Source organism: Sylvia atricapilla, chromosome Z, assembly GCF_009819655.1.
Source record: "Sylvia atricapilla isolate bSylAtr1 chromosome Z, bSylAtr1.pri, whole genome shotgun sequence".
Lineage (NCBI taxonomy): Eukaryota > Metazoa > Chordata > Aves > Passeriformes > Sylviidae > Sylvia > Sylvia atricapilla.
Window position 1 is genome coordinate 11,602,673 of NC_089174.1, and position 15,188 is coordinate 11,617,860.

The 15,188-nt window shown below is 40.9% G+C and overlaps 1 protein-coding gene across 1 annotated transcript in view; it reads left to right on the forward strand.

Annotated features, from left to right (window-relative positions):
• RASGRF2 (Ras protein specific guanine nucleotide releasing factor 2) overlaps positions 1-14,841 on the forward strand; it is a 113,394-nt gene extending 98,553 nt beyond the window's left edge. The window contains exons 19-27 of the mRNA XM_066339950.1: positions 354-466; positions 6,894-6,954; positions 7,433-7,536; positions 8,565-8,649; positions 9,267-9,464; positions 11,069-11,148; positions 12,168-12,285; positions 13,019-13,087; positions 13,745-14,841. Of these exons, the coding sequence (XP_066196047.1) occupies positions 354-466; positions 6,894-6,954; positions 7,433-7,536; positions 8,565-8,649; positions 9,267-9,464; positions 11,069-11,148; positions 12,168-12,285; positions 13,019-13,087; positions 13,745-13,837 (921 nt within the window). The 3' untranslated portion in view covers positions 13,838-14,841. The remainder of the gene's footprint in view (positions 1-353; positions 467-6,893; positions 6,955-7,432; positions 7,537-8,564; positions 8,650-9,266; positions 9,465-11,068; positions 11,149-12,167; positions 12,286-13,018; positions 13,088-13,744) is intronic.
• The last annotated feature ends 347 nt before the right edge of the window (positions 14,842-15,188 follow it).

Consider the following 15,188-nt stretch of genomic DNA (forward strand, 5'->3'; position numbering starts at 1 on the left):
TGCCAGAACTGCAATGAAACACAGAGAAGGAGAGAGGATGTTGTGGGTCTTGGCCAGATGCAAGGGATAATTAAGAAAAGGAAGGTTACATGATCATCCCATCTCCACACAGAAGGCAAAGGCCAAAAAGGAGAAGAATCTCAGCCTCTGGGAGATCCTACTTTTGTGGCCAGTTTTGCTACCACAGCTTTCTCTAAATATTTTCAAACATAGTAGTGAAAAAAATTATATATATATATATATATATCTAACCTAATTGAACAAAAAAAGGGTAAACCCATTAAAGTATATCCTTTCAGTTGTTTGATCAATACTGTTAAGACTAAAGGTAGTAAAACTCTTTTCCTTTTCAGGATTTTGAGCTGAACAATGAACTGAAAATGAATGTGTTAAATTTGCTGGAGGAAGTTTTAAGAGACCCTGACCTTCTGCCACAAGAAAGAAAAGCTACTGCAAACATACTGAGGTAAATGCATTTCTAATTATTTCACATGGGAACCGTAGTACAGAATGAGATAGACTGTGAATCATAGAATTCACAGGGTTGGGTTTTCCTCCAGAGTATTTAATTTTGAAGGATTACTAAGTGATTTATGAGCCATAAAACAGAACCTGTTTTAAGTTTCATTCATAAAAATACCTGTATTGGAAAGCTTTGCTGCAGAACAGCTGACAGCCATGAGCTCAGCCTTCAAGTATGAGTAAAACAGCTCTGTCTACAAAATGTGAATATTTTATAGCAACTGATCTTCAAGTATATTGTTCTATAATCCTGAGGAGCAGTAAACCTTTGAAGGCCAAGCAATGATTAAATAAATAAATAAATAAATAAATAGAAAATTTTACAGACTATGGAGTGATTAAAATAAAATATCATGAAAAACACAGATAAATCTACAGTGTACTTTGTTAACATTTATGTAAGTATTCTACAGGTAAGCCAGTAAGTGTGCAATAAATAGAGTATGCCTGAATTTTCTAAGACCATTTGACAGGTTTCCAACAGATATGTGAAAAAAATGACTGAAAAATTCACTTGTGAGGACAAATATCAAACAAAAGATAAGAAATACAACTAAGTTCCTACTAAAAGCACCTTCTTATATAAACAAAAATAATCCTCCTTTAAATAATACTGTCTGAGCTGCTGTTCCAAGTAAAAATATTAAATTTGTTTTATATGTTTCTTTGGAAGAGACAGCAAGTCAAAAGCGCAAGAAGGATGAGGATGATGTGGGTTTTGATAATGTGTGTGACAGCAAAGGTTCTACTCACAGTGGGTAAAATTACCTTAAAGCTTTCAGCTTCTCAAGGAAATGTTTTGAAAACAAGCCTGAGTTGGCTGTTCCTGGCAGAGTAATGGATGGATTTATAGGCCTATACCATACAAGCTGGTCAATAATTCCCTGTACCCAGTTTCAAATTAGCCAATTTCCACTAGCAGTTGCATAAAAAAATGAACCTGTGTATTTATGTGTAAACAATGAATTCACTCCATTTTTGTCTTTTTACTGCTGTTCTAGTAAATGATTGTTATTGTTTGTCCTCTCTCCCCTCCTAGAACTGATTACTGAGTACCTGAGCACACTGTCTGATACACCAATGAATACAGTTAATCAGATATTTTCATTTTTCCAAGTTTTTAAAAAATTTACACTGAATTTTTAACCATTTTCTGAAATTTCATAGGGTTGGGTTTTTTTGTGGTTGTGGGTTTTTGGGTTTTTGTTTGTTTGTTTATTTGTTTGGGGTTTTGTTGTTGTTTTTGTTTGGGTTTTTGTTTGGGTTTTTGTTTGTTTGTTTGTTTGTTTGTTTGGAGGGGTTGGGTTTTTTGGTTTTTTTGTGCTAAGGAAAAAGAAAGGAAAACTAGATTTTTCTTTTAGCCTTTGCTAAAAATTCCTTTATTGCTCTTCAAGACTAGCAGTGCTGCTAAGCATATATGATGCTGGACAACTTGATGTGAAATAATTCAGTCCTCCTTCTATGGGAATTAAATTTCAATACAATTTCTCACCCTTTCATTGGAGGGAGGTGTTCCAATCACCTCAGGGAGATGTCTAGTAATTAAGAATGATTTCCAGAGTTTAACCAAACACTGTAATTGCTGCTGGAGACACAGACTCTCAGCAAGACTATATACAGTTAACTGAGTAAAGGGAATTACAGGATATAAGGAATAGTCTGCAGCTGTTTGTGTGTAACTTCATCTGTGATGCTGACATCAGAGTGCACATTCCTTTGCTCTTCCACAGTCCTTAATTTTTATTGCACATTCTTAAAATAGAAATATTTATAAGCTTTAAAAAACCCTGATGGAATTGCTGGTGGGAACAGGTACCTGCTGCTCTTTGGAGACTGTGAGCACTCAGTCCTGGGGCATCTAGGGGTCCCTCTGCTCCTCCATCTCCTCAGCGTGATGGTGGATTCAGAGGCAGAACCAGCTGCTCTTTGACAACTCAACTTCGCAATAATCAGAATATAAAATGGAGGAATAGCTTCTGTCAGGGGGTTTAGGTTTCCTGGCAGGTTAAAAACTTCGTTGTACAATTCAAGAACTGATTTTGTGAAGAGTGAGAAACGGACAGTGTCAGGAGAGGTGACATTGACCTGCCTGTGTCCTCTCTAACAACACAACTGCACAAACCCAGAGGACAAACTGATTTCCAGTGCCAGAGGAACACAGCTTTTTCTATATTTCCACTAAAAACAGAAGTGCTGGCTGTGGTGCAGGAGAGGGGTGTGATGACATGGGGTTTATTCTCTGCACCATGGTGCTCTGGCTGGTTCAGTAGGTCAGGCCAAGGACTGAACCTGCTCTGCCCTAGACTGGAGAGCTCTGGCTGTTTCTGGTCTCCAGAGATCACTGTTTAGTGTAGGAACCATGCTCCTGCCAACCCAGAACTGTTCAGCTTCAGGACAAGGCTCCACTGAGCCACCCTGAAAAGGTGGTTCACATCCTCCAGGGTCCCTCCCACAGCATCATTCCATTTTCTGCATTGCAGTGGGGATTTTCTATCATGTCAGGTTACAGCCAATGCTCTGAGTGTGGAGAGAGGGCCTGCAATGGAAGAAATTATTTCTTGAGTTCTTTCAGCCTTCCATAGGGTCTAAGGGCCATTATGAAGGGTTTTCATTATCAGAGAACCCTGTGGGGGGACCCTGTGTTTACCTGAAGCACCAAACCACAAAACAGAGTGCAGGCAGGGAATGCAGCATTCCTGCCACAGCCTCTCCCTGCCACAGAGGTGACCATCTCCACCAAAATTCTCTGAATTTAGGCATCCTGGTTCTTTCTCCATGGACAATGACAGAACCTAGGCAGAGACTTGTTGTGAGTCCCCCTGGATGCTCTAAAGACATCCAGGGCCTGTCCTCTTGCAGAACGTGCAAAGGTGCTCCCAGGCTTTGTGTTCCTCTCCTGGCTCCTTTTCAGTGTCTGGCTTGGAGAAAATCTGCTCAGCCTGTGCCCTGCTGTTTGGAGAGATGTCATCTTTCTGGTTTCCTTCTGAACTGAGACCTTTTATCTAATACTACCTAGAGGGGAAATACAAATCACCTGGAACTGAAGGGCTTTTTAAACTGTTGTTACAAACCAATTTGTTTGAAGATTTCTGACAGCATGCTTTTCATAGGAAAGCACAGATCTGTCGTCACTGGAAGATTTGATGATACTTTCATTCAAAAGGTTTCTCTGGGATGGGTTGAAAATGGGAAGAAGGAGTAATCCAGTTGATGTGCCCTTCATAAAATAGTCACTCACCCACTTGCTAAGTGAGTGCTATAAAAATTTGTTGTTCTGCAGAGGTGCTTGCTGCAGGCATTTTATCTAAAACATACATTCCATCAGAATTCTGGGTTGCCTGTCAGCTGTCACTGTAGGCCCTGGCTTCCCCACATCTCAGTTTTTGTAGCCTGCTCTTAAGTCTGAAAGGTTGACAAATGCAGAATGGGCTTAGGACAGAAATTTCTTGTCAAAAATTCAACTTCAAACAGTGATGAAAAAAAAAGGCATGGTTTCTGAGGCTTAACACTGATATTTTCTATGTCTTCCTGAAGGATTTTGGGTAAAAACATGTCTTTTTACAAACTGCCCCAACCTTTGCATGCGTGCACATCCTTTGAAAATCCATCCCCTTCTTGGCAGAGATGAGAGGAGCAGGAAAAGTTGGTTTGTGTTCCAAAGATACATCACAGTCAGCTCTGGGAAAGGCTCTGTTTAGAATATGAATGACAAGGAAAATGTTGATGGGAGATGCTGAACTGCTTCATGCCTTGAGTCATCAAACAAAGCAGCTGGTCTTCCTTGCATGATGGGATTTCTGTTGTGTGGACTGACAGGGTTTCTCTTCAGGGTAAAAAAGCTTTTTTTATATTCAGTATCTGTTCTGAAAGCTAGGCAAAGCTCTCAATGTATGCTTTGCTTGAGATTTTATCAGCCTTATTTACTAACCCCTGAAATCCAGAAAAAATTTAATTGATAATGGAGCAGGAAGGTATAAATTCAGACTGAACATCAGTGAATAACTTTGATAGATAATCCTATCTGGAGATAAACAGGTTGCTTCAAGAAACAGCTCTTCCTTCTTGAGACTAAACATAAATGAAATCAAGGGATATGCAGATGTCAAAATGTGATGGATGAACAATTTTTTGTCTGCCTTGTATGATCTAACCAAATAACACATTTCAGGCTTTCTAACTTGCACTAGCTTTTAAATATTTTTAAGTATGTTTTATGTACCACAAAAAAAGGACAAGACACATGCTAACATTTTCAAGTAGAAAATTATTTTGATATTTGGCCTGGTCAGGCATGATGAATAGTGAGAGAGAGACAGAGAGAGACAGAATCTTAACTGGTGATTCTATGAATTAGAAAGATATTTCTTTTATATTTTCTTCCTTTGATTCTGAAGATGGAGGTGTCACCTGTTCAGTCCTCCCTAAGGGTGACACTGCTCACGAGAGCCCCTCTATGCCTTTGCTGTCTCTTATGACTCTTTCCACTCCCCAGGGAGTGCAGTGGGAGCTGTCCAAGCAGGGCTGGGCAGCCTGTGAGTGTCTCCAGTCCTCTGTTGAGACTGGGTGTCCAAAGGCTGACAACAGAACAGACTGAAATGGAAGCTGCTATTGATGCTATCAAAAAGAATTCCATTATCCACTCTGTTGGCCTTCGCAGATTTCACTGTAGAATATTTATGAATAAAATGAGATTTTTTTTTTTTTTTTTTAATGAGACCACTGTGGTAGGAAAAAACCATCCGTTTAGAGTGACAGTTTGAAAGTCTACATAAAACATGAGATGTCATGATAGAGAGTATCAGGAGGCAAAGATTGGGGAAAGTTAACTGTTTTCAGTCTTTTAAGAATCCCATGTTTCATACTTTATTTCATATTAAGCAAATACAGTGATATCTGTATCAAACGTGAGAACCTGATCCAACATGAAGCTATATTTAGGCAACTCAGATGATGGGTTTTACAAGATTGATGAGAATGCCTGGGGCAGAGGGACAAGGCCTGTGTGGTTTTCATTGCCAGAGGCTCTTGTCACAGAACACCTTCCTGCAGGCCCCAGGCATGAGAAACAGCACAAAATAAGCTGCTCTGCAGGACAGATTGCCAGGCTATTTACAGGGACTGAAGCTGTGCTCTGCTATTATCTGGGCAAGAGGCTTAGGGTTCTCCTGGAGAGGTAAACATGCCTTGCCTGTCAGACACAAGGTGTTTCCAGCCCTTACAAAGAAAAAGAAAAAGAAGAGAAGCGTTCTGTGTGGATTTGGAAGGCTGTAAATGAAAGGAAAGAGGTTTCTGAGATCCTGTCTGTGTGTATCTGCATTTAGTTTTAGCCTAGCCCTCAGGTGAGCAAACCAAGAGGAAACAGCAGCAGCCCTCAGCAGAAGACCTTGGTGTGCTGGCATTAAAGCTTCCTGCACATCCACCTGGTACAAGTTCATGTCTCACACTCACTGAGCTCTGCAGAAGTGATGCTTTCCCCTCACCTCTTTCCCTGGTGCTTGCAGAGTCTGCAATGCAGAGTGCAGTAGCAGGGAACTGGAGGGACCTGTAGCTGTGCTTCTGAAGTCACCAGCAGAATTTTGGGATAGTGACCTGAACTGTCCTGGGGAATTCAGCTGAGCAGGACCCCCCACAGAGAGCCTGATCAGGGCCCACCTGTACCTGTACCTTCACCCTGATGTTAAACTAAACCTGATGGGAACCAGCACGGTGACTTCTGGGCACGTTCTTGTGTCCTTTCAGACAGGCTTTTGCATTCTGACTCATGTTCCTTCTCCCAAAATCTTCTCATTTCTATAATACATAAATCCAATGCTTTCAAGGTTTTTTTTTGTGTCTGTAATTTCCACATGAAGGGGTAAGATCTTGTAATTATGTGCAATATGCTACATTAGGGTAGGTAGTGTTTGATCAATACTTACTTTTGCCTAGTTAATTTTTCACCCATTACTCTGAAATAACCACAATAATCACAGGTTTTCTGTAGCAGAATTGGAAACATTCATTAACACTTTTAGTACTGAAAGAAAATAATGTCCTTGCTACAAGTAAAAGCTGGAGTTTGCTTTTGGAGTTTCCACATTTTGACTTTACTGTGGGACACTGAATAGGACAATTTCCAGGATTTGTTAGGTGAGCGATGCTAAACCTCCATGGAAAAATTTTGCCTTACATGTCTCTGGCCTTGTAGCAGTTTATACAGTTTTACTTAAAGCAAGACATGACTTTTTAGGTTACAGATTTTTTTCTTTACTTCCTCAACTGCAGACTTAGGAACTATTTTAGATAAACTGTTTTGCTGATCTATGACAAGGTTTTATCATAAGCATGGACAATTTTATTTATATAGGATGTTCTGCTACTTTATTTTTCAGGACTCTTTCTCAGGATGATCAAGATGATAACCATTTGAAAATAGAGGATATCATTCAGATGGTAAGTTCATCTTGAGAGTTAAACAAAAATACTCCTATAGAAATGTTGTGTGTTTGAATCAATAAAATCAAGTTTGTGCAGTAACACAACTGCAACTTGCGAAGTATTTCTAGACAGATATACTGTTCTTTTATACCAGGAATGTCCATTTCAGTTTAGAGATTCTGAGATTTTTGAACCCATATGAAAAATGAACATGTCAAAACTTTAGTATTCGGATAAAATCACAAGATTTTTAAAAAAGGGGGAGATATTAATATATATGTAATTATAAGTGCAGAATATGCAGGGTCTAATTAACCTACATTCATACTTCTGAGCTGGTGTGTGCCTGTTCTATGTGTTGTCTGCAATTGTTATTAATCCTGATTTCTCCTTATCCCAAAGTTAATTACAGCCCCGTGTTGAAGGTTCCCAGGAAGCCGCTCACCCCTGTGGCACACAGAGAGACCCCTCAGTGTTCCCTTTGCTTTTGCAGCCAGACTGCCCCAAGCCCGAGTGCTTCGAGACGCTGTCGGCCATGGAGCTGGCGGAGCAGATCACCCTGCTGGACCACATCGTGTTCCGCAGCATCCCCTATGAGTGAGTGTGCTATGAATAGATGTGGGGGTTTATTTTCAGTACCTGTCTTTTGCCCAGGCCTCTGGCAGCAGGCAGTAGCTTTATTGAAGTGGCCAGCACCCCAAACCCCCCCCCCCTTTGTTTGCAAGTTCTTTAGTAATGGCCGATTTGGTCTGTTACAGAATGCATTATTTATTTAATAGAAAACAGACATAAGACTTAAAACAAACTAATACTACACAGGATTAAGGACTAAAAGAGAAACTACTGCTAGATAAATCACTGTGAGGTTAAAGGTACCTTATTAATACTACAGCTACTGAAGAAATATAACTTAGGATTCAATGTATCTTACCATCCCATTGTTGGTGGTCACACATGGACATCCTTTCCCTCAACTCCCAAGGAAGTAACCATGGAATCTGCATCCAAACTCCAGGGAGAAGTCCTGAGCACTTTCATGGTGTAGAAGGCTTTGCCTCTGTGATAACTCATCAGTCTTCTATAGTCAAAAATATTTGCTTTATCTCTTCCCACATGTGCTCTCCAGACTAAGATGTTGATTTTTAACTGAGGCCTGAGCCCTTTTGGTGCCAGAGATGACCTTTCAGCCCCTGGGTTACCTCTTCCATATCTGCACCAACTGTCTGTGGTAAAGAATGGGAGGACATGTCCTGCTACAGAGTGCCCCTTGGGGGACAGTGGCCATCAGACTGGGGTGGCCACCACATCCCCAACTCAGCCCCTGACAAAAGGGTTTGCACATATAAAAGGATAACGTGGTTTAAATAGGGCCACAGCACTCAAAATTAGGATGGGGTGACATGGGAGAGGGGATTAAGAGAAAAATAAATCTTCTTTACAATATTTATCATTTCAGACAGCATTAAAAATGGTATAGTGAGATGCTGGAATTAGTGTAAAGCTGTGTTATTAGCTTCCAGCAAACTGAGGTATCCTTGAAATCTGCTTAGGTTTTGGTTACAGACAGACTCTGTAGTGTGTTTATGAAGATTTTGTTTGCTTTTTTCTCTCCCATCAATGTGTAGAGAGTTCCTTGGGCAGGGCTGGATGAAAGTGGATAAAAATGAGAGAACGCCCTATATTATGAAAACCAGTCAACATTTTAATGATGTAAGTACTCTCAAATACTGATTTGCTCTCTAGGAACCCCATGGACTGTCTCTGACCTCTGGAACAAAAATACTGGATTTTGTTGCAATGTGATGTAATATGTTATCTATTAGTTACTGAATGCTGCAGCCTCTTTGTAATTAACCATTTAAATCAAAGCAGATGAAGATTCTTATTTCCAATAATTGGTACTCAGCATTTCAGTGGTAATTTAAGAGATTAGAACATTTTAAAGTGTAGCACAGTGCCTTTCAGACTACTGAAGAAACTGCAATTTCTCCAGAGAAACGTAACACAAATTCTGTTTAATGCCATTGTATCCCTAAACTTGCTTTTCTCCCTTACCATTTTCCTTGAATTTTACTGAGAGACTTTCCAATCAGGTTTATCACTGATGGCTTGGAGATCTTCCCACTGCATCCCCAACCCTTCTTCCCTGTCCCCGTCCCCTCCAGCTGCCTCGAGCTCTGTTTCCAATGTCCTTTCCCTGAGTTTGTGAGGAGCCATCATTTCTGCCATACTTAGTTGGGAGTTTTTCTGCCTTTCCCATTAATTCATGACATGTTAGAAAGGATTGTGCTTCAGTTCCCTGAGTCCCTGCCTCTCTCCATGGCCAGATGAGCAACCTGGTGGCCTCGCAGATCATGAGCTACGCTGACGTGCCCTCGAGGGCCAGCGCCATCGAGAAGTGGGTGGCAGTGGCTGACATCTGCCGCTGCCTGCACAACTACAACGGTGTGCTGGAGATCACCTCAGCCCTCAACAGGAGTGCCATCTACAGGCTCAAGAAAACCTGGGCAAAGGTGTCCAAACAGGTGAGAGGGACACAGCCACGACAGGTGGTTTTCATCAGATTCCATCCAATTCCTACTTGTTGATTCCATCCGATTTCTCCTTATCACTTCGGGATAAGAAGAAATCAGATTCCCTCAGTCGCCATGCCCAGTGGTTGAGACAGGACCCCTCTTGTGAATATTTCTGCTTTTCCACCACCTGGGACTGGTGTTCCCTGTTCAGAACTTTTGTATGTGATTTTTTTTATCTGCAGGAACAAAATGTTTTCAACATAATTGGCAGGTGCCAAAGACTATTTGGCCTGAACTGCTGAAATGTTCAAGTAAACTAAATTTTCTGATAGACACGTCTGGGTGGTTACAAGCTATAGTTAAAGTCCAGTTAGGTACCTAAAATAGGAACTGCCTGTGCAGGAAGCCTTTAGGAAGGTCAGAACCGCCCAAATTCCTGAGTTTTTTCTGCCCCGAAAGAGACTGTTGATAAAAAGTCCTCTTTCTCATTTAGGAGCTCAAGTTTAGGTGCAGCAAACACCTCCCTTGAACCCTTGCCTGGCTGCTGAGAATATCAGCAAAAACTATGAGAATGACTGCCAGCCAAAAAAACAAGACACACACATGAAAAAAGGCCTGTCAGGATGAAGATAATCCAGTCTTTTATGTTTTGTGTTCTAAATGATTCAGAGAAATACAATTAAAAACATTTTTACTGTACCACCTTCTCCAGTCATTTTTTTCTCAACTGTTTCACAGCTGGTGCTATGTTCTTCTATTTAAAAATCTGTTAAAAATTCTTTCCATACCAACCATTATAAGCAAGTTTACCTCCGAAAGGTTTTATGGATAGAGTTGGTTTGATTTTTTAAATTTTCAATTAAAAAAGAAGAAATCAAACACACAGCAGATTGATGTTGTGGCACAGTCCTCTGGTGCCTATTGGGAATGCAGTCTGGGTTTTCCATCAGACTGTTGTGTAGAAAAAAGTGACTCTGTCTGCCTACAGCTCTCTCTTAATTGAAAATTCAGTATCAAATATGATGAATTTCTCATTATTCTCTACACTCAAGTCTCAAGCCAGTAGCATTACCAGGCTGAAAATCAAATTTATTTCACCTAAGAAGGAACCAGGGTCTGGTGATGCCCACTGACACTGCTTTGTGTAAGACATGAATATATTCTCATTTACATACTCAGCTTTTCTCTGGAACTTGGAGGCAAAATCAGCTCAGTGCAAGCTCCAAGGCAGTGACCATCCATTGCTGTCACCAACCTCAGTCAATGCAGCTGAGGAGCCTCAGCAACATGTAGGATCTGTTATATTCTTGTGTGCATAGCAAACTGAATTCCAGACCATTAATGTAATAAACGCGTGGGTTTTCCTCCATTTGCAGGATAATAATATTAACATAAATACAGGTTCTGTGTATCACTCAAAGGAAGTTTTAATGCTGCCTAATCTCCATTTTCAGAAAGACAGGAGGAACTGCAATAAAGCTAAATTCCTAATGCCTGTTGTACTACTCCTGAAACTGGGGTGGGGATGATAAGTGAATTATACCTTTGATAGAATCTAATTTCAGTCATTTACATGTACCACCAGTGACATCTGTAATGAATTTTCTTCCTAGACAAAAGCACTCATGGACAAGCTTCAGAAGACTGTGTCATCTGAAGGAAGATTTAAAAACCTGAGAGAAATGCTCAAAAAGTATGCCTCCCTACAGTATATGATTATGTTTTGTTATAAACAGTGGATAGTTCATGTTGAAGATTAATTGGTTTTGATTATGCTTTAATATTTAATATTTTTTGCCTAATAACCTTTTAAATTCTAGGTTGGCTCTATCTGGCATTATTGTTTTGCTGAATATGCTGTGATTTAATACCCTGATGGGTAAACATAGTAGCTCCAGAGAATCACTGAAACAAATTAAACTATTTTTCTGTGTGAACATTCCCTGTTGGGGTTTGACTTACACTGATAAACATTTTCAGTAAGTGTAAAGCCATCTTTACAAATTAAAGTTTTTATGAAAAACAGGGTTGTCCTAGTTAAGAATTTTAGGGCTTGGGTACTAAACATGTGTCAGGCACAGACCCATTCATATGACAATAAATTATGTTTCTGACAATAAATTATGAGAAGAACCTATATAGAGATAGAACAAAGGCACAGGGATGTTTCTTCTCCTGTGGCCTCCCAGCCTGCTGGAAAACAGCCTGCTTCTTTTGTGCAGCAGTCCTTGATTATTGTTTTCTTTAATTGATTTGCAGGATTGTGTTTGGCATTCTGTAATTTTGGTATCCAGGATATTCCATGTCAAGTGTTCTACAATTTATGCACTGATTCGAGCTGTACAAAAACCTGAATTCTTGTGAGTTTTGTAATAGGAAGCAGGCTTTTCAGAATTGAGTGGCACAACTACCTCAAGTGATCTTGAGAGAAGCTGAGAAGTGATCCTGAGAGAAGCTGAGAACTGAACATCCAGAATAATTAATGATATATTTTAAAAATACTATTAATATTAGATATCTGGCAGAATGCGTTCAATTTATCACAGGCAGAGCAAACATGACTCAAGCAGAGCCAGTGGAGCAGTTTGTCCTGGAAAGGAATGCAACCCATTGATTAGAATTGGGAAAAGCAATAAAGAGTTTGTGCAAGTTATATAAAAAAGCATTTGCAAGTGTAGCTTTAGGCAAATAAGCTGATTTGTTGGTTTACAGCTGTAACCCACCTGCTGTTCCCTACCTTGGGATGTACCTGACTGACTTGGCATTTATCGAGGAAGGAACACCCAACTTCACTGAGGAAGGCCTTGTCAATTTTTCCAAAATGAGAATGGTAATTTTCTTACATGCTTCTCCAACAGGTGTTTAATTGTGTGAGTTAATTATTGATTTCATTGTAACTCCCCTGAATTTACCTTTGGAGAGGGTGCTCTGGTGCTGTGCAAGATAGGCACAAGTGATTGACCCGGTCTTCTATCACCACCTTCTGGCAGGCTGGGTATTTTCACAGGCTGAATTTGTACCCAGTTGACTTTCTCAGAAAGGAGACCAAAAGCAGCTGCCTGAAGCTCGTGAAGGAGCAAGAAAAAGCTTTTTTAAATAGCCAGAATTACAGGAATGAAGTGATTCACCAGGAAGCAGTAATCACAACGTTCTTTTCAAAATGTGCTCTGGTCTATCTAAAAAGCACTTTAAAGTTGATGTCTCTCCCACTGCCATGTAATGGTGTTTTGTAACAGCTCCTCAGAGGGAGACATGAAAATTTCTCCTCTAATCTCAGCTAAATGCCCATTTTAGGGCTGCACTCTGCAGCAGTCACTCGAGGCAGAGAACAGGGAGGTTTCATTGTGGGCAGAGGAGAGACAGGGTGGTTCACTTGGGGCTGGCTGAGGAGTAAATGTTTGATTTGGGAATGTGAAGTCCTGGGGAGCTTTGGGAGATGATCATTACCCTTTCCTTCCCTCCTCCCAAGTTAAATGGAATTATTTGTTGCAGAATTCTTGCCTTGTATGGCTTAGCTAAAGTCAAACTGTGGTTGCACTTACCTCCATGTGTTCTTTTGAAAGATCTCACATATTATCAGGGAAATACGGCAGTTCCAGCAGACCTCCTACCGCATCGAGCACCAGCAGAAGGTAAGGTTTCTGCCTACTACTGAAATCAGGCTGTGGCAGCGATTATTTAGCTGTCACTGAAAGCTGAAGTTGGTGTCTTCTGCTCCCACACTTGGAGGAGAGGACAGACAGACATGTGGATGGGTCCTTGGGGTGGTGAGAATCTCACCCTGCAGGGACTCTTTGTTTGATGCCTTGTAAAGAAGTTTTTTGCTCCTTTGGAAGGTCTCTGGGGATTGCAGCCTTCAAGGGTACGAGGGCTTCGGAGGAAGATATGTTCTCCCTCTCCTGAGATCTTGGGATGAGGGTCAGGAGGTGCCCCCAAGCACCTGCCGAGGCATCCTACAATTCTTTTTTCTTTTGTCCTTCTTGGGAGTGATGCAGCTTTACCAAAGCTGGTCAGTGCCTTCAGAGAAGGCTCATCTCAGACTCCAGAATAACAGCTTGGGCTGAGGTAACCTGGCAAAGGATATACCTGTTCCTAAGAGGAATTGATCCTAATTCTCAGAGTGCTGCAGGTGCATCTTTATGCCAGCTGCATTCCCAGCAGCCATTGGGTTTCTCAAGAAAACAAGACGAGGTGATCTCAGAATCCAAAATGTGCTGAATGGGAAAGAAATCTGGGAGACTTCTGTGGCCTCTACATGCAGCCTGTCCATCTGTGTTTCCCCATTCCAGGTCACTCACTACCTGCTGGACAAGACCCTCATCATCGACGAGGACACCTTGTATGAGCTATCCCTGAAGATCGAGCCCCGGCTCCCAGCCTGACACGCCCGCTCTGCACAACGCCTGCAGACAGCTCTGGGACAGTGAACAGAACCATGCATGCCACCGCCTAAAGACAGCAAGAGAAACCCTGAGAAGAATGCCAGCTCTCTTTTCCAATAAGAGATACAGAGTCTCACAGCCTTTCCCTCTCAGGCAACACAAATAATTGTTGGAGGTGAAAGACAAAGACCCTTCCTACCTGGCTTAAGTGATTTCTGCTTTGCAAAGGTCATGTTTGGCATTAGGGACCATGATTTCATGGAAAACAGGAGACTTTCCTGTGGACAGGCACTCATTGCAGCCATCTCACATGACAAATCAAGGGTACAGATTTAAATGGTAGTAATATACTCAGGTATATTAGAATAAATAAGCAAAGTGAGGTGGCTGGGTTGATGGCTAACTATGTGTTCACTGAGGCAGTAATGGCTGTGGTGTTCTCATTTTGTTAAATTCATTGAAAAACCTGGATTTTAGCACTCATCTACTACTTTGGAGTGATATTAAAACAGCATCTAGTAACTTCAGATCTGCAGTTGTGCAAAACACGTACTATACATTTAATGCTACTCCTTATAACACATTTTCTTTTTTAAATGTCTTGTTAGCCTTTTCTAAGGTGACTGATTGTATCTATAAAATGATTTGTAAATATCTGTTTCATCAGTGAGAGTATTTACAGCATGGGGAGCAAATGGACTGGTGCAATAGTTGTAAATAGTTGCCAGCTGGGAAAGTGAGGACCCAGAGGGGTGGTGCAGAGGATGGAGAGCCACGTTGCACATAGCCCTGGAAGAGGCACTTTATTTTCCTGCACCTCCTGCAGCTTCTCTGACAAGTCAGGCTACAGAGCACTTTCTAGACACACTGTGGAGAGAAATACATGTCTGTCTGGCAGCAGGTGGTGATCAGCAGTGGACACTGAGAGCTGGAGTGACAGTTTCATTTTACATGGAATCGATGGTTTGAAAAATGTCTTTTGTTGTTTGTGGGGTTTTTTTTTGTTCAGCCATTTGGCACTGACTTAGCTGTAAATGTGAACATGTCAGTGGCAAACATTGAATGCCAGCCAACACAAAGTATGTATTTTTATCTGAGCTTGTAATTATCATTTGCATATGTTCGAGAAAATGTGCTATTTGTAAATGTTTCCAGAGCCTATGCTTTTGTGATGTACCAGGTAGATGATGTCATTTCTACAGTAGTTGGTACTTCTTGTATTTTCCTCATCAAGGGTGGCCTGTTGTAGCTGCATGGGAAGTGAGCTCAAATGATGTAAAATCATCATAGTATAAAACATAGGTGTTAGCACTGTTGAAAACAAAAATTGGCTGGAAAAGTGTCCTTACTT